Genomic DNA, 19245 nt, shown 5'->3' with positions numbered 1-19245 from the left:
GATTTTATGGAAATAGTTTTAAATTAAAATACAGAAGCAATACACTTACTTTTTCCCACCCAAAAGACAAAATAATGAGAATTGTTAATATATAATTTATTACTGTATATATTTTTATTTCTTGGAAAAAAATGTTTTTATTTTAAAATCTGTAAAACTTTTTTTTTTTAATTGGTGTGAATCATATTTTGGGTGGCAAGGGTTTCCTTCTACTTGACATTTTGTTCTTTATCAAATGACAATATTGGGACATATTAAATATAAAACCTTAGTTTCTGAAAAAGGAGTTTCATGGGTGACTGCACTCAAAACATTGATATGAAAAGGAGTAAAAGACAAAATGGCCTGAAAATGTTTCAAATGCAAATCAAAGTAGTGCAATATAAAACTGTAATCCAAAAAAATCAAATAGGCAGTTTAGTTTTGACAAAAAAAAAGGATGCAAGACTTCCTCACTCATACAAGATTTAATAATCTAGTGATCATCATTCATGAATCAGATTTTTTACATTCTTGATTGAAGCCCTTTTTGAAACAACAAAGCAAAAACAGAATTCCAAGGAAAATCAGCCATGTTATGAATCTCCAAAGCCGCCATTTTGTGGCACGGGAGGTTTCACCGGTGCGCCAATCAGGAAGCGCGCCAGCAAAAGTTAGTGGATCAACGTTTACAAAAGGATATTATTCAAGATGGCCGTCATCATAAAAGCAATCATTTACAAACGGATTACAGCCGGTGTCATCGCGGCCCTTTTCAGACGTCGATCGGACGGACAACGGGAAAAATTCATTTTCTACAAAATCAACAAAGAGTACTGTGATTAAAAAGCATGGAGCGGACGTGAAATCAAAAGATCGTCGATGTTCACCTCAATGTTGGATTTGTTTCTAACAAATATGAATTTTAAAAAATTCCCTTAATTTTTCATATGCTTTTCAAACTTCCCTCATTTTGTAGGAGTGCCACAAACTTGGCAAAAATAAAATTCGGACACAAGAAGTCTGACTCGAAAGGTTTTTTTTGTTTTTTTTTTCTAAACAGCTTACATCTTTTTTTTTCTAACAATTTCATACTTACCCCCCCAAAAAAATAAATTCTTTGAAGAAAATGAAGCTGCATTTTCTTTTTTCCCCCCCATCAGAAACCTTAATCAGTTGTAAATTTACATGAATATGAAAAAAAAAATACATTTTACAAAAAAATTGACATTTCTGAAAAAAATTTAATCTATTCATTGATGTTGGGGAGGGAAAAAAGTCAATCTTACAGATTTGAAGTTGGATATTTATTTTTAAAGAAAAAAAAATGTATTCTTACAAGAATAAACTTGCAATATTGTGTTTTTTTTTTTTACTTTTTTTTTTATGTCCGAATCTTTAGTTTACAATGAGAATAGTTGTAATTTTAGAGGCTTAAAGTTGTTTAGCAATCTTCTGAGTCTGATCTATACAGAAAAGAAAAAAAAAACTTCTTTAAATTTTAATTAAAAAAAATTAGGAAATCAAAATATTTCTCTAAAAAGAAAGACATCCTTATTCTCTCAAGAATTTTTTTCTAAACTGACAATGAGCTCCGAACAAAAAAGTCCCGTTGCCACGGTGACGGTTGCCAAAGTGACATTTAACAAGCACCAAATTGCTTTTGTGTCTTTTTTGGGTGTGGGTGGGGGGTGGGGTTTGGTGTGTTGTAAAAGGCACGAAGGTGATCACGTCGTAGTACATTGTAGAGAAATTGCTGAAAATACTACAAAATGCAAAAATACTTTGACTGCAAGAAAGAGGTACTGATTCCAGAAATAAGGACTAAGATTTTTCTCAATATTTTTTTCTATAAAAAATAGGATTTGCGTGAAACAGTAAAAAAAAAAAAAAGTTATTCCCTTGAAAAAAATGAAGACTTCCCATGAAGTCCTTTCATAAAGGAAAAAAAAAAACCTTTCCTCAACTATAAATCCCCAAAAAACCTGTTTTTGTAAAACATCTTACATTTTTCCCAATTTTTTTTGCTTGTGGAAAGAAAAAAATCCCCCAAATTTTACTTCTTTTTTAATTTTAATTCTTTTCCTGTTCTACTCCAAAAAGAAATTATCTTCAAATAATAGGAACAAAGGAAATTCTCAAAACATGTTTCTTGAATGTGTGAATAAAAAAAAAAAAAATTGGTTTTCTTTTGAAAAACTTTATTTGCATAGCTAGAAGTCCTAATATTTCCTTGATGAAAAGAATGTCAAACTACTTTCTTGTATTTTTTTCGATTAAAGAAAAATTTAGAAAAAAAATCTTTCAAAATTAAAATTGCCATTTTGTCAAAGGTGAAAAGTTAAATTTAATCATTGAAAACGTAAAAGAAGAAAATTGGAATTTTAAAGTATTATTTCTTGGATGGGAAGTACTAGAGGAGGAATATTCAATTTTTCCCCAAAATATTTTCATTTTTTTTCTCTTTTTAAATTTTAACAGAAATGCAGCTAAACCCTACAAGTGGCGAAGGGTCAAAAAAAATGAAAAGAGGAAAGTAGTTCATCTCATTTTATATGACTTCCTATTATCTGAGAAATGACTATAAATCCTATTTTTCATGAAAAAAAAATGAATTCCAAATATCTTGACTTTCCCCCTAAAATTCTGACATTTTCTTGCCGATTAGTGTACTCCAAAAAAAAAAAAAAAAAAAAAATTCCTCAAAGTCCCAGGCTTTTATTCTTAAAGTATTAGAGTTTTTTTTTTTTTTTTTTTTTTTACCTTGTAGCGGGGGAAGTGTAAGCGGACCTCGGTGCCACGCAGCTCAGTTCGAGGGTCGGGGCCCGGGGGGCCGGCCGCTCAGTCGCTGCTATCGTCGTCGTCGTCGTCGTCGTCCGACGCGTCCCGGAAGTCCCCGGGGCGCCCGACCGAGTCGGAGCGGACGCCGGCCACCAGCTGGCCGTAGCAGAACTGGCAGACGCGCACGGGCTTGGAGGACTGGCTGGGCAGCAGGTACTTCTTCTCGGAGCAGGGCCCGCACACCACGAAGCCGCACTTGCGGCAGTGGTGGCGGCGGCTGACGGGCGTGAACTTGACCTTCTGGCAGCGCATGCAGACGGCCGCCTCCGAGTCGGGCACCCAGACGGCGGCGTGCTCGCCGGCCGGCGCCTTGCCGCTCTTCTGGAGCAGCTCTTGGACGCACTTGCCGATGTGGTTCATCCACTCGGACTTCTCGGTGGCGGTGGCGGCGTAGACGGCGAAGGACTTGGTGGGCGTCTTGATGAGCCAGCCGTTGCGCAGCTCGCCCTCGTCGGGCACCGTGTCGATGGTGACGCTCTCCAACGGGATGATGTGCTGCTTGTTGTACTTCTTCTTCTGCAGCACGATGTTGCCGTACACCAGGATGTCGTTGAACAGGAAGAACTGCCGGGCCTTGGGCTTCTTGCGGCACAGCTTGGTCAGGACGCCCTCGCCGATCAGCACGCGGCCCGGGATGGCCAGGGGCTGGCCCGCCGCCCCGAAGCAGCCCTCCACCACCGAGATGCGCTTGGAGTTGGCCTCGCTGTTGGCCAGGCGGTCCACCATCTTGGCCCGGCCTGCGCCCACACAACGCACACGCCCGTTAGCTCAAACGCCAAAGACGAACGAGGGAACCACTCTGTTGGGGATCTTTGCGCTTTGCCTCTACGTACAGTACGTATTGGTGCTCGAGAACCAAGTTCAAATGATCTGAGGAGCTTCGTTACGAGAAAGGCAGTGCTCTGGCACCGTCTTGTGGCACCATGGTATCGAGGAGCTATGTCGATGTGAGTTGAGGTGTCTCATTTAGACCAAAACAGTGCTCTGCTACAGAAGTAGTGCTTTGGCTCCATCTAGTGGAATATTTGTACCAAATGGCTATGTTGAAGTGAGATGAGCAGCTTCATGTAGCCAAAAGTAGTGATTTGCCGCCATCTTGGCGCCATGTTAAAGTCAGCTGAGGAGTTTCATTTACAGAAAAATTTAACATCTAATGGCATCTATCGGCAATGTAAACCTTTTTCTGAGGGAATCAATTCATTGAAAACATAGTGAGTAAAGTCATAGTAATAGAGTAATAAATAAGTGATAAATTCATAAGTTACAACACTGAATAATGTGATATTAAGAAGGTAGTTGCATTTCTTTTTCTCAAAAATGTTAGTAATTTCTATAAATAGTTGTAATACTACAATTGTTACATTTTTAATAATTGAGTAAAGTCAAAATGAAGGAAAAAGTTTAAAATTCCACCCAAATATTTTATTATTAAACATTAAAAATATTTTTAAAAAATAATTAAATTTTAATGAATAATGTCACAATATGACGAGTTTTTTTTACCCCTCAGGGTTCTATAAAACATATTTCCGTGAATGTTGTTATATACCAAGAATAAAGACACTAAGTAATTATTGCATATGTTTACAGTTGAAACGTGTTTGAAGGGTGAAACTATCCATAATTTTCGGTAATGATACGGCCTGACGGGTAACACATCGGCGTTGGTTGACTGCTGCTTTTTCAATCGAGTGATCCAGCTGAGGGCGACGAGGTTGTTGGCATTCCACGCAAGCTCAGGGCCTCGTGCAGCCCCCCTCCCCCACCTCCCAACCCCAACACACACACACACACACACACACACACTTCAACGCGTTAATTAACACGTTCACAAAGCCGAGCGCTCGCCTCACAGGACGAGGACGTAAACTAAACATGTAGCAGATGCTAGTGATCAATGCAAGTGATCGGCGCTACTCTACCGCTACGCATGTTAGCATTAAAGCTAATGGACGCTTGCCATCATATGGCGTAGTTGAATGGTTTGGCACTTGAATACAGGTTTTATTTTTTTGTGTCACGTCGACTGTGAGAGAGTTTAAGAAGAATGTGCTTTAGCTCTCCGGGAACGCCGGCTACGAATCCAACATCGTGTCGGGCGGCTACCCGCCTCCAGTAGCCGAATCCGAAAGACAACTCGACGCTATCGCCAACTCCGTTCGGGCTGGTGTCGCAATACGGAATAACGACCATCCAACTTGGCTACAACATAGGCTCCAGCATGACCCTCGTGAGGATAAGCGGCAAAGAAAATGGATGGATGGATTAATGATATTAAAGTGGGTTACAACAATATCAATTTTACTTTTAGGCATAAAGCCTCTACTTTGTTTTTAAATGGACACAAAGGCCTACGAGTGTACTATATTTTAAAAGTTGCCAATAGTGACGGTACTTGGCAGGCTAAAAATTCTTGTACGTGGTACTGGATGCCAAAGGTTTGAGAACGAGTGATCTAAGGAATGAAAACTTTAAAGCGCAAGGCCCCTCTCTATCATCAATTTTCACTTATTGCAGGTGGGTGTAGAACCCCCCACTCCAAATGTGTTTCACTGGCTACTGTGTAAGTCATGCTACTAAGGTGAGCTAGTTAATGATGCTAATTATCTATGCTAGCCTTTCCCCCACACTAAAGGTGTTCTCACTGGCCTGCTAATCGTTAAGACGCTCGCTACAGAGACAAAAGCAAGCCTGTTGGTTGACATGAGGAGCGCCACGTGCATGCTAACGAGGCGCTAGCGCGGACATCTGAGGTGCGAAGGAAGGCGCAGATGCGGCCGCTGTCGGATGAGAATAATTGGCGGCGCTGAACAGAAGACGCGGGCGGCCTCAAAAAGCCGTGTTGCGGAGTCTCTCGGCAACTTTGGCCACTTCACACGGAGACGTGCGCCTGGTAGATAACGCGGGAAGCAGTGACTGATTAGCATCACGCAGCAACTGCTTTCATTTCTTATGCTGAATATTTTAAACATCAATGCAACCAAAGGAACAAAAAGGATTCTTCATTTTTTTTGTTTAATCTCTTCTAGCCCCTGTGTCGTAATTAAAGTATTTGAAGTTCATGCTTGCGGCTTTATAGACAACGCGTAATTAATGAGTCAAAGTGACTTTTAGCCTTATAAGCGGCCTGCCGTCATCTCGGTCGTTTGAACGTACTTTTTATTTTTTTTTTAATGGCTCGTTAGTGCAGCATCAACTCTCGTCGGCGCAGCGACATTTTGTGTGAAGCGTGATAACCAGGATTAAAAAAAACAACAAATCTGGAGACGGACCCTTTAGCTCTCGACGTGTCAGGGTTGCGAGCAGGCAAGGATTGGGAAATATCTTTTCGCCAACCTGTCGTATCTTGTATGAATTTGTCAGCCAAAACCAGTTGCTCGTCTGGTAAATGGTAGACTTCTGGTGTGTTTTCCGGCATAGCTTCTTGAGAACTTTTTGCGGGTCTACTCATGATGGATATACCGACCAAATTTTATGTTACGTTAAACTGGATTTGAGGGTGACTTATTAATAAATTGAATTATTGAAGATGTGTATTAGATGCTTTCGCACGACCACATGCAAAAACAAAAACTCGAGATTTAACATAATTTTGTGTCTGCTTCTTCTTCTTTTCCTTTTTGGCTTGTCCCGTCAGGGGTCGCCACAGAGTGTCATCTTTTTCCATCTGAGCCTATCTCGTGCATCTTCCTCTCTAACACCCACTGCCCTCGTGTCTTCCCTCGCAACATCCATGTTTTTTTTTTTTTATTTCAATCCACCACCTTTTCATTGGTCTTCTTCTGGCTCTTTTGCCTGGCAGCTCCATCCTCAAGACCCGTCAATCGACATACTCACGCTGTCGCTTCTGAACATGTCCAAACCATCAAAGTCTGCTTTCTCTAACCTCAACATCTTCATTTCTGCTACCTCCAGTTCTGCTTCCTGTTGTCTCTTCAGTGCCGCAGTCTCTAATCCGTACATCATGGCCGGCCTCACCGCTGTTTTGTAAACTTTTCCCTTCATCCTAGCAGAGACTCTTCTGTCACATAACACCAGACACCTTCCACCAACTGTTCCAGCTGCTTGGACTTGTTTCTTCACTTCCTTACCACACTCACCATTGCTTTGGATTGTTGACCCTAAATATTTGAAGTCCTCCACCCTCGCTATCTCTTCTCCCTGTAGCTTCACTCTTCCCCCTCCACTTTTCTCATTCACGCACATATATTCTGTTTTACTTTGGCTAATCTTCTTTCCTCTCCTTTCCAGTCAGTGCCTCCAGCTTTCTAATCGTTCCTACACCTGCTCCCTGCTTTCACTGCATATCACAATATCATCTGCGAACATCATGGTCCAAGGGGATTCCAGTCTAACCTCATCTGTCAGCCTATCCATTACCACAGCAAACAGGAAGGGGCTCAGAGCTGATCCCAGATGCAGTCCCACCTCCACCTTAAATTCTTGTCACACCTACGGCAGACCTCACCACTTTTCTGCTGCCCTCATACATGTCCAGTTCCTCTCTTGGTACTCGGTAGTAAGCTTTCTCTAGATCGACAAAGACACAATGTAGCTCCTTCTGACCTTCTCTGTACTTTTCCATTAGCATCCTCAAGGCAAATAATGCATCTGTGGTACTCTTTCTAGGCATGAAACCATACTCTTGCTCGCAGATACTGACTTCTGACCCGAGTCTACCCTCCACTACTCTTTCCCATACAGCCTCCAACGAGTTTGACCTGGCAACACGAAGAGAGCATGTCAATCACGAGTAGACCCATCAAAAGTCTCAGGAAGCCACACACAAAAAGACACAAGAAATCCGCCATTTTGGTTTGAAGCAGAAACGTTGGGATCAACTCAATGCGAACCACATAGATCATACTAGAAAGAACTTGTAGAGACGCGTTTTCGTCGGTGTGTGCAAGCAGAGCACGGCAGTTGAAATTTAAGGCTCGTCATAAGCTTTTTAGTAAGTCGACTCCATACGGTTCAAGCTTGAACACATTTCTAAAACAGCCGGAAGGAATAATTAACATATTACATAACCTTCGTGCGTTCATGAGAAACATTGAGACGGAAGATGTTTCTCCAGAACCATTTAGTCTTTCATTTCACAGCAGCCAGCAATTTTTTTTTTGTTTGTTTTATATCCACATCAAGTTGTAACAACAGTCGAGCCGTTCGATTGGCTGACATGTCCAAACGTGCTGCTCGATCATTTTGTATTCATCACAAGTTTAGTTGAAATCTGTCCTGGCTTTTCTGTGCAGCAATATCAGAACTCGCAGATCACTTCATTAGCTCCTGTACGATATTTTGGGTAAAATATCTTCATGTTTGATTGACACCATTCATAATCACGTGTATGATTAGTAAATGAATGAATAACGTGAAAATTATGGCCTGCGGGAAGTGGCAATCATCAGCCGAGGCAAGAGTGAATCTTTAGTTCATCCTTCCTATCCTTTTGTTTTAGTTATAATAAAAAAAGACAATTATATATGTATTTGTTTAGCTGCAAACTGTTGGCTGTACTTATTTTTTCCCGTTTGAACGAGAATTTCAGGCAATCTGAATCACGTCTAAGGGAGTGTCAATCGCTTGCAGAAATTCTCTCTCTTTCTGTGACTCATCCAATCTCTTTTCCACTAACCACTGACTTTATCGTACCATCAGGAGATTAAAACAAGAGTTCCAGGGAGACTGGAAGAGCCACAGATATCAAATCAGACGGACAGCAATGTTGACAACGGCTGTTTGAACCATGAGAAATTCCGAGGACAAGCACTTCTAAGCTTTCTGTGACTCTTCCAGTGCAGCATTCAAAGGTTGAGGGAAATTAAGTTCAGATGTTACAAAGCATTTTTGCTTCATTCTGAAATTCATAAGCATTTGTGAGTAGTTTATAGACACACTACTTTTAATAGTGCTACTTCAGCAGTCCTTGTTTTATATAGCAATTAACTTATTTTTCCACTGGTCAGTTGAGAATGACTTCGAGTGCTGCCTGTCAAGGTGTTACCGTAGCAACAGTAAATTCCAGTTCACGTACCGTGGCGAGGTCCACACAAGGTACCTTGTAATCTGCAGCCATTTATACACACACGGACATATCGGATTAAGGCGCTGTGCGGGGGGGGTGGGGGGAATCGAGAAAGGGAGATCACTCAAGAGCGCCTCGCCCTCCACACCTGAGGCGCAAACGCTTACACAACATGGGAAGTTGCGTTTCCCCAACAACAATTCCATTATTTTATAGAATATTCATTAATCGTTTAAGGTGTACAATGCCCACATTCATAATCCTCAAAGCGACAGAGCAAGAAACTGATTTGAAATAGTAATCAAAAGTGAAATTTGCCTTTTGCTCATCGAACACCGAGTAGAAAGTCAGAAAAGTGGGGGGGGGGGGATTGAAATAACCTACTTCCCGGTCATAACTAACATTTTTAATCGTTGAAAGTAAGAATATAATTCAGTCAATATTATACTTTTCACTTTGTACAAATCAAACACATATTGCATAATTAGACTATTATTACTTACAGCAACATGCGTCATCTTAATCCTCTTTTTTTTCGTTTTCTTAGATTAGATTTAAATTTATTTTACTTACATCAACATGCGTCATCTTAATCCTCTTTTTTTGTTTTCTTAGATTAGATTTAAATTTATTTTAATCCCTCCTCAATGTTGTACATTCGTAATTATGCAATATTAATAATTCACAACTTCAGTAGACACAGACCATTTCCAAAAGAATGAATTACATGAAATTATTTCCATAATTCTATTCAAACAGTTAAACCTTCATAGATTATAGATTCAGGGCCCCATATTTCAAACATCTATTCATTAATAATTGGGGGTTCCAGTTTATAAAACTGACAAAATTATGAATTCAAAAAATGGAAATACTATGATCATCAACTAAAATTAAAGCACCTGCCCAGACTTGACAACTGACCAGAAGACCATCATAGAAATGGGCTAAAACAGTCGGGTTCCTCGGGTCAAGCCACTTCTGAGTAAACATGGGAAGCATCTCAAATGGACCAAGGACAAGGACTGGACTACGGACCGTCATCCCAGGTCCTCTTTTCCAATGAACGTAAAGTGTGCCTTTCATTCAAGGATCAAAGTCCAAGGGTTTTGGAGGAAGACGGGTGAAGAACACAACCCAAGCTGCTTGAGGTCTTGTGTGAATTATTCCGTCAGTCATGATTTGGGGTGCAATGTCCTGCCTGTGCAGGTGTTGGAAAACTTTGCTTTCTAAAATCCAGTCTACCAGAATCTTTTAGAGGACTTCAGGATTCTTTCCGCTGAGGATCTGTCTGGAGATACAGATTTCATATTCCAGCCCCAAAACCAGGTTTGATGCGCACACCATCAAAGTACTTCACTGGCTAACCAACTTGCCGGATCTAAACCCCATAGAAAATCTATGGGCTATAACCCAGAGGAAAATGATGGGCACCCTCACCCAAAAACAAAAAGGTCAGAGCTGGAAACCTAAATAATGCAAAAATAAAATACTTGAGATTGTTTAAATTGTGGACCCTGCATCTATAATAGATTAAAATAACTTTTTGAATGGATTTATGGAAATTACTAAACTTTTTTGGAAAGGGTCTGTACTGTTCAGCCAGGATCGAGGCTCGTGTTTGGCTTTCCCCCACTTCCTGTCCCACGGTCATCGTCACATTTTTTCCCCACCACTTCTGGCCAAGTGTCAAAACAGTCAAAGAAAAAGCAAAAACCATGGTTGGTGCCAAATCATCCATCCATCCATCCATCCATTTTCTTGGCCACCTATCCTCACAAGGGTCGCAGGAGTGCTGAAGCCTATACCAGCTATCTTTGGGCAAGCACACCCTCAACTGGTTGCCAGCCAATCGCAGGGCACATAGAAACGATCAACCGTTCGTAATCACAATCACACCTAGGGGCAATTAATGCATGTTTTGAGAATAAGGGAGGAAACCTGAGTGCCCGCAGGAAACCCACACAGGCATGGGGAGAACATGCAAACTCCACACAGGCGGGGCTGGGATTTGAAACCCGGTCCTCAGAACTGCGAGACCAACGCTCTAACCAGCCGCTCCACTGTGTTGCCCCAATGAAATTCGCTGAACTGCAACTTCCCTTTTGAAACAGGAAGGAGACTCATCAAGCGTCTGGATCATACTTTCGCTACACTTCAAAAGCAAATTTCAGATTATAAATGATTTAGAACACTCTGGAGAGTAGTTTGACTTTGATCCTAAATGAAGGTGGACTGGTCCCCAGACAATCGAGGGGTCACAGAGACAAACAATGCTTCGTAACTCACATTCACACTAATTTTTTGAGTCTTCAATTAAGCTCAGTCAACGGCAGGTCACAAACAAACAATGGACTAGCCACCAATCAATGTCAGACCCCATACCGACAAACAATGGACTGGCAGCCATTCAGTAAGAGGAAAACCTCACACAAATATAGCCACAACACGCAAACCCCCACACAGGAATCCGAGATTCGAACCCCGAACCTCAAAACTGAGTGGCAGCTGTGCAAAGTATTAGTTACCATGCTACCATCAAACAAACTTAAAACGTTCATTGCAGTGTTTCCAAATTAGAACTTTTAAACAAGCATTAGAACAACTTTAACTATTTAATATGACAGATTTGTCGATACGTCGAAATGGACAACTTTCAACTTGACATCCGATTTTGACCAACTGTTGCTAGCCTTAGCCTAGACTAGCCTAGCTTGGAAAGTTAGCTTCTTCGCCTCAAACGCGGCTCGCGTCGACTTTGTCCGACGTCAAACTCAAACAACGTAAAGCTGGGGAAGTTATTGCCCCATTTGGTCCCCGGAGAATTATTAACCGTGCAAAGTTCACCAGTTGGATAAACTCACTCGAGCTCCGGTGAGAAAAGTCAAAGCTCATCAGCTAAGCTAGTAAACAGTATGTAGGACACTTTGCTTTAACGAGTAACTTTTTCCCCTTAAAAACTCGAAATACGTACCAGAATCTTTTCTCTGTTTTATTCTCTCTCCCTCCCACTTGTTGTTATCCGGCGACTATGAACGCGTTATATATGTAGCCGATGGAGCGAGTTGAGCGGGTCGTCCCATTAGAAAGTGTCCGTCACAGAGGAGCCGAGCAGCCGCAAACGCACCACCGCCCGCTGCTTGGCTCAGTTAAAAAAAAAAAAAAAGTCAACAACAACTACAAGGCAGCCGAGCAACGCGATGCCTTCAAGGATGGTCGGAACTCAGAACTTCTAGTCCGACCAGGCGGATTCAAGGAATACTTGGAAGGTCGGAAATCACAGAATTAATCAGGGTAAACGACAGCAAAGTAGGTTGGGAGTGCTGACTCAGACCCACGCAACATAAATGGAAATTGCGCGGATTATTAAATCGCGAATATGGTCTCAAGTATGTCATCTGAAGTTGTCGGGTGACTCCTTCCCATCCATCTTGAGAACTAATTTCCTCATCCCCCAAATTCCTTCTGCCTTCAATTGTGCCCATCAACTCAGGCGGGTGAGGGATTTGAGCTGAGCCACTCGGGTCGGGTCTGAAAAGTGACCGAGAGGAGTTGAGGGGTGATGGGGTCTGGGTGGGACTCGAGAACTGACACATTCTTTCTGTATGTGCATGTGTGTTAATTTACTGCCGACGCTTCTGTCGCTTGTTTATTTTCAATTTAGTTCCGAGGGGTGGGGCGAGTGACGTCATGCACGCCGTGAACGCAACATCTGTGGGAGACCCCATAACTTTTCTTCCAGGTTCGACCACATCATAAAACAAGAGTATTTATGAATGGATGTTTTTTGTCTTTATGTGTTGTGTTTTTGTTTTGTTTTTACTTTTTTTATTTTTCATCATTAATTTTCTGTTAGCAGTGGCCTATTGAAAAAGTGATTCTGGCCCTCTATATGTTCCACATATATTGAGGATTGACAATAAAATGTTACCATAGCGCCACCAAGTGATTTTGGCCTTCCACTGCAAGGAAACCAATGTGAATTGATGGGAGCTAGACTTTATGAAGGCGGCACGGGGGCTCAGCTGGTAAAGCGTTGGCCTCACAGTTCTGAGGTCCCAGGTTCAATCCCTGACCCACCTGTGTGGAGTTTGCATGCTCTCTCCATGCCTGCGTGGGTTTTCTTCGGTAACTCTGGTTTCCTCCCACATTCCAAAAACATCCAAAATTAATTGCACACTCTAAATTGCCCCTAGGTATCAATGTGAGTGCGTCTGTTTGTCTCCATGTGCCCTGCAATTGATTGGTAACCAGTTCAGGGTATACCCCGCCTCATGCCCGTTGACAGCTGGGATAGGCTCCAGCACTCCCCGCGACCCTCATGAGGATAAGCGGCTAAGAAAATGGATGGATGGACTTTATGAAGTTTACTGGCGCCACCTTGAGGCGGAGTTCTTAAGCTCACTTGTCCCTTTAATTGTACTTATCCCTCAAGACAAAAAAAAAGGACATAGAGTATCTTAAGAATGTCAAATCGAGACTTTCAAAATTCAAAATTTTCATTGGCATATAATTCACCAAGCTCTAAAAAAAAACGATTGAGAATGGACTGCAAAGTCCATTCTGAGATTCATTTTGAAAATACTTTAAACATTGCCAAAAACCTACTAAAATGGAGAACTGCAGTATTGAGTTGTGAGGATCAGCGCTAAACTGTTTTTCTACCATTTCAGTTTTTCCACATTTTCTGTGGTGTGGCTAAAACAGTGCCTAGTGGCACACTTCTGTTTGGGCGCAAGTCCCCCATCCCCACTATATATATATATTTATTTTTTTTTAATTTTGATTTTGATTCCTGAAGGCTCCTTTACTTGGCGGTTTGCTTTAATCATTCAAATTTGGCAGGATTGTTCACAACGCTCTTCTCTGCGGTGTGTCGAAACACCATCATTGGACATAATATGAAACAAAAAAATGGAGAAAAAAAATATGTGTTCAGCTGATGCAGCATCTCCCACAATCCTCTCCTCTCCTCTTGCTTGCTTTCTTGCTTGGGCACGCAAGTCCAAACAAAGATGACATCACTGCACACTCAAACGTGACTCAGAGGCCAGCCAGTGGAGCGTAAAGCGAACACACACCCATCTGTCAGGCCCCCCACCTCCCCTCGCCCGTCCTCCATCCCCCAGCCCTCCAGGGACTCGCCCAGCTGGGGTGATGATGATGAGGGAGGCCCGCAGACAGCAACTAAAGCATGTCACAGTCAGAGCGAATTAACGCCACGCTCTTTGGTGGCGTGCGGGGATCGAACGCCGGCTCGTGCCACGCGAGGCGCTGTGTCATCATCGCCCACCCTCCCCCAGCCCCTCCTCTTAGTCATCGCTGGCCGGGCAGGGCTGCAATGGACACTATCAGCACGCCATGGCCAGATTCAGCAATGTCATCATCATCATCATCATGTGCATGTTACAGTGTGTTGTATGTTTTTGACAAGGTACAATAATTGTTAAATATACAGTACATGTAAAATCAATTAATAAACTATATCAATAGTGACATTTCTAGACATTTTAGATATTAGACATTTGCAGAATTGTGTGCATTGTGATATTCCTAACTGATTTTTATTGTTTCTATTGTATTCTATTCTATTCTATTCTATTCTATTCTATCTATTCTATTCTATTCTATGTTTTGGTATGTGTTTTTATATTATGGTTGCATTATTGCATTATTATGGATCACATATATAATTTATTAAAAGTAATTTAGTAAGCAATATCTGTTCAATATAGATGCAAAAATTTTAATGATATTTTTTTAATTTAAAATAAATAATTTACCATTTAAAAAAATAAAAATGCATGTGCTTTTTTTCCTCAAATAAGTATCAGATGTACATTGTGACTTATTTAAAAAAAAAATACTATTTACAAATACAAAATAAAGTTAAATGTACACATTTACAAATTAAAAAAATATTAGCAAAAGGAATAAATGAATGCTTCAAATATTATACAATTCTTGATTTTGCAAAGGCTTGGTGGCTAGATTAAAAATGGAGTAAGCTTATTTTATCATTCTAAATAACACAATTAAAATGTAAAGATACAAATGAATTAACCTTTTTAATTTTTTATTCAATAAAAAGTTATAATTTAAAATGTAATAAATATTCATTTTAAAACAAAAAAGAATAATTGTCTTATTATCAAAATGAAATAGTTTACACTTTATAAAAAATATAAATGCAGAATTTTTAAATAATAATAATAAAAATTAAAAATAATAACATTTGTGATTTTTTAAAAATCTAATGTAGCTCTTGAGCAAAAATGTCTGCTCATGCTACCATGTACTTTATGTTAGTTTTTTTTGGTCAAAATTACAGAAGTAATTTCAAATATTCTTAGTTATGTTCAAAATGAATTAAGTTCAAAAATTATATTTTAATCATCTTCAGACTCAGAGAGCAAAGTGGTGATAGAAAAGTCATATTATTTTTAACAACAACAACAAAAGAAAAGAAGGTCATATCAATTGAGAATAAACATTTATTGAGAATAATGTTGAATTTTATGGGGACAAAAATGTATTGTTAAAAAAAAACGTGATGTGTAGTTCATTGAATGTCACACGTGAAGTGCCTTAAAAAACGCAAAATACGGCACTTAAGACACTGCACGTGAAATACTTGAATAATACCCACAAAAAATACAAAGATCCAATGACACACATCCAGCCAAGTACCTTCCCTGACTCACACGAAGTAGCTGGAACATCAAAAGCACATTGAATGACACAAATTACACTGCAGTACCTTAAACAACACACAGGAAGTGCGTTGAATGACGCACACAGAGTACAATTAAATTTCACACCTTTGAGTACACCTCAAAGTGTTTTGAACAAGTATTTAGTGTCGTTCCTGCGCTTCAAAGCGTAACGGTTTATCCTCTGACTTGGAACTGCTTGCAGCGGACGACGCACACAAAGACACACACGCAGGCCTAATCCCGTGTTTCCCCGTGTGCGCTGTACGGGCGGGTAATCCTTAATCCGGGAGTCACGGCGGCAGCCTGACCAGTGATCTGATGCAGATTAAAGTGTTGTGTCAGCATCTGAAGCAAAAGATTCACTTTCTCTCCCAAGAGCCTCACACACCCTCGCACAGGTCCATGACATCATCACCCACCACGGTGGTTCGCAAAATGTTGACCCCTGCGCATAAATATCCATCCATTTTCTGAGCCGCTTATCCTCACAAGGGTCGCGGGCAATGCTGGAGCCTATCCCAGCTGTCGACGGGCAGGAGGCGGGGTCCACCCTGAACCGGTTGCCAGCCAATCGCAGGGCACATGGACGCAGACAACAGTCGCATTCACAATCGCACCTTGGGACAATTTAGAGTGTCAAGATAATGTTGCATGTTTTTGGGATGTGGGAGGAACCCCAAGTGCCCGGAGAAAACCCAAGCAGACATGGGGAGAACATGCAAACTCCACACAAGGAAGGCCGGGATTGAACCCTGTACCTCAAAACTGCGAGCCCAACACTTTACAGCTGTGTCACCGTGCTGGCCCCATAAATATATCCCCCAAAAAAGCTACTTAAATACTGCACATCAATCAATATGCATTGCAAATAAAAGCCAAATAAAACGAGTCCCTAAATAAATGTTTAAAAATAAACACTTCTTGAAGATGATGGCTGCAAATGTGTTGTTCTTTAAAGTTGCCGTAATTTCCGGCCTACGAGACGCGACTTTTTTCACACGGGTTCAACCCTGCGGTTTATGCGGTGATGCGGTGCTAGTGTTAGCCGGCGTTAGCGATAGCGCACCTGGTAATAAGCCTCAGTACACAGAGATTTTAACACTAGTGCCGCGCTAACGCTAGCCCCGCGCTAACGCTAATAATAACGCTAACAAATTATGGTAAATACAAATGAATTGCACTTGAAAAAAAAATGCTTCACTTGATTTTGAAAAAATTACTTGAATGTTATGCACAAGTTGAACATTAAATAAGATCAGATCGAGATTAAACTTGCTAAATTTAAATACTTGTACTTTTGTATACCACGAGAGATCCTTTGAAACACTCATTCAGAGCCGCTGCCAAAACAATAGGCAACCTCAAAGTAGGCCCTCCTTATAATGCAAATATTTTATAGAGTACATAGTTGTAGCTAGATCTACGGGTGTCCTACTTTGTCGGTTTTTCGAGTCTCTAAGCGGCAGCTTAGTCAAATTTTGTGCTTTGTGGTGCGAGCAAAAATTTGACTTATTAGTGCGCTTTTGTCATCATGCCAAAAGATGGCAGTAACAAACTCCAACAAACAAACATCTGGCTACTGTAAATTCATGATTTTTTTTTCTCAGTAGGGAAAATTAAATTTTTTGGTTTTCTTGTGTGCTCACCTTAATCATTTGTGCAGCTATTTTACGAAATGACTTCTTTCGATCTATACTTCTAATTTATGTTGATGCACTAGTTCTAATCATACTTTTTTTTCCCCCCAACCATATTGTTGGAAGATCCATCCATCCATTTTCTTTGCTGCTTATCCTGGCGAGGGTCGCGGGGAGTGCTGGAGCCTATCCGAGCTGTCAACGGGCAGGAGGCGGGGCACACCCTGAACTGGTTGCCAGCCAATCACAGTGGACATAGACAAACAGACACATTCACAATCACACCTTGGGGCAATTTAGAGAGTCCAATTAATTTTGTATGTATGGGGAAACCGGAGTGTCCGGAGAACATGTAAACTCCATATTGGTGGCTCTGGGATTGAACCTAGGACCTCAGAACTGCGAGGGCAACAATTTACCAGGTGAGCCACTGTGCCGCCTTTGTTGGAAGATGTGTGTGTATATCTTGATGCTTGGTGTCTTAAAATTACACTTGTTTGAAGGTAACAGCTATGCTATTTTCTGTTGGCCAGTCTATGGCATTTCAGATTACACGTTAGCATTGTAACATATCCATCCATTTTCTTAGCTGCTTATCCTCACAAGGGTCACGGGAGTGCCGGAGGCTATCCCAGCCGTCAATGGGCAGGAGGAACAATACACTCTGAACAGTTTGCCAGCCTATTGTAATATATATTTTTTGAAAATCAATAAAAATATGACTAATTATTGTACGATTATGGCTTTTTATCTTGAAAAATATATACATTTATTCCAAAGAGATGACCATGTTCTTAGTTTAAACAATATAATTATGATCTTAAAATATATTTTTTAAAATTGCTTTTGAAAAAATACATATTTATTCCCATAAATAATGGATTTTTTTCTTGGAAAAAATATATAATTTGATTCCTGAAATAAGAAGTGTTGAAAAAATAATTAGTGTCAGATTGCTATTTTAGATGTGTTTACAAATGTTTATTGAATTGGTACATTATTATTGTTTGATTTTTTTTTTTTGTATTCATTTGGATTTAAATATAATATATTATTTACCAGTATCAAAAGAAATACGATTAAGGTGAGAAAAAAAACTTGTTTTCCAAGTGGACTTGTGTGATACATTGATCATTTCTGTCCACATCGACACAGCGGCTGCTCACATTATGATCCGCTGTCATCATCCTCGTGCTCAACCAATAGAGGGAGCAGGGGAAGACCTTTATAAAGGCTGAGCGTACCACCATCGGGCATCATCATCATCCTCATCCTCATTCTCCTGTAAACCGGACCAGGGATGCTCAGCCGTGATGGACGTGAGCTGATGAGTTGGATTTTTTCTTTTCTTTTTTTATTTTTAATTTTGGCTGGTAAAGGGAGCAGAAGCTGCCACGTGCGGGCAGCGGTGGAGGCGAGATGAACGGCACACTTCTAGTTGCATCCTCAAAGTGACACTCCAAGTAAGTACAAAATCACCTATGAGGTATTCTAAGGTCATTTTGTATTTTTTATTTTTGCGGGGGGCAGGGGGGAGGTTAAAGAATCACACTTTTGTGCACTTTTAAGGAAGGAAAATCCCAAGCTTATGTTACATTTGATTTAATGCACATCAGGACCAATTGCGCAAGCTGTGTTTATTATTAATATGGTTTTATGTTTATCTCTATCATTAATATGTATAAAAATGCAAAAACCATACTAATAGATTTTTTAGAAGTCCGATTTAAAACAGTTCAACATAAAACACATTTGATACATTAATAAAAATACAATAAAGTACTTAAATGTTACATGACAAGTACCTTATGATTAAAATAAGTGAAATATAGGCACTTACTTTAAAATAAATTCAAAAATACAATACGATGACTGAAAAATGTCACATTTAAAACAGAAAATAAGTATAACATAAAATAAATGGAATGAATATACGACAATATAGAGACATTTCTTCCAATAATTTATTTAAGAATAAAACATTTTGAAACACAGACAATAATGCTCAGTATTAAACATGCTTTCAAGTCTTTACTCTGGAAAA

General features: G+C 40.3%; 1 protein-coding gene across 2 annotated transcripts; it reads right to left on the bottom strand.

Annotated features, from left to right (window-relative positions):
• Positions 1-2377: 2377 nt before the first annotated feature.
• plekhf2 (pleckstrin homology domain containing, family F (with FYVE domain) member 2) lies at positions 2378-12014 on the bottom strand. 2 transcript variants are annotated; one of them, XM_061820086.1, is made up of 2 exons: positions 11823-12014; positions 2378-3557 (listed from the first exon to the last, which is right to left on the bottom strand). In XM_061820086.1, exon 2 carries the CDS (start codon positions 3544-3546, stop codon positions 2821-2823), a length of 726 nt encoding a protein of 241 aa, XP_061676070.1. In that variant the 5' UTR covers positions 3547-3557; positions 11823-12014; the 3' UTR covers positions 2378-2820. The 2 variants fall into 2 exon arrangements, with proteins under 2 accessions (XP_061676070.1, XP_061676071.1); XM_061820087.1 differs by lacking the exon at positions 11823-12014 and adding an exon at positions 10094-10098.
• Positions 12015-19245: the final 7231 nt, after the last annotated feature.

Source organism: Syngnathoides biaculeatus, chromosome 5 (genome assembly GCF_019802595.1).
Source record: "Syngnathoides biaculeatus isolate LvHL_M chromosome 5, ASM1980259v1, whole genome shotgun sequence".
Lineage (NCBI taxonomy): Eukaryota > Metazoa > Chordata > Actinopteri > Syngnathiformes > Syngnathidae > Syngnathoides > Syngnathoides biaculeatus.
The sequence above is the reverse complement of the archived record's forward strand: the minus strand, read 5'-3'. Positions and strand labels throughout refer to the sequence as shown.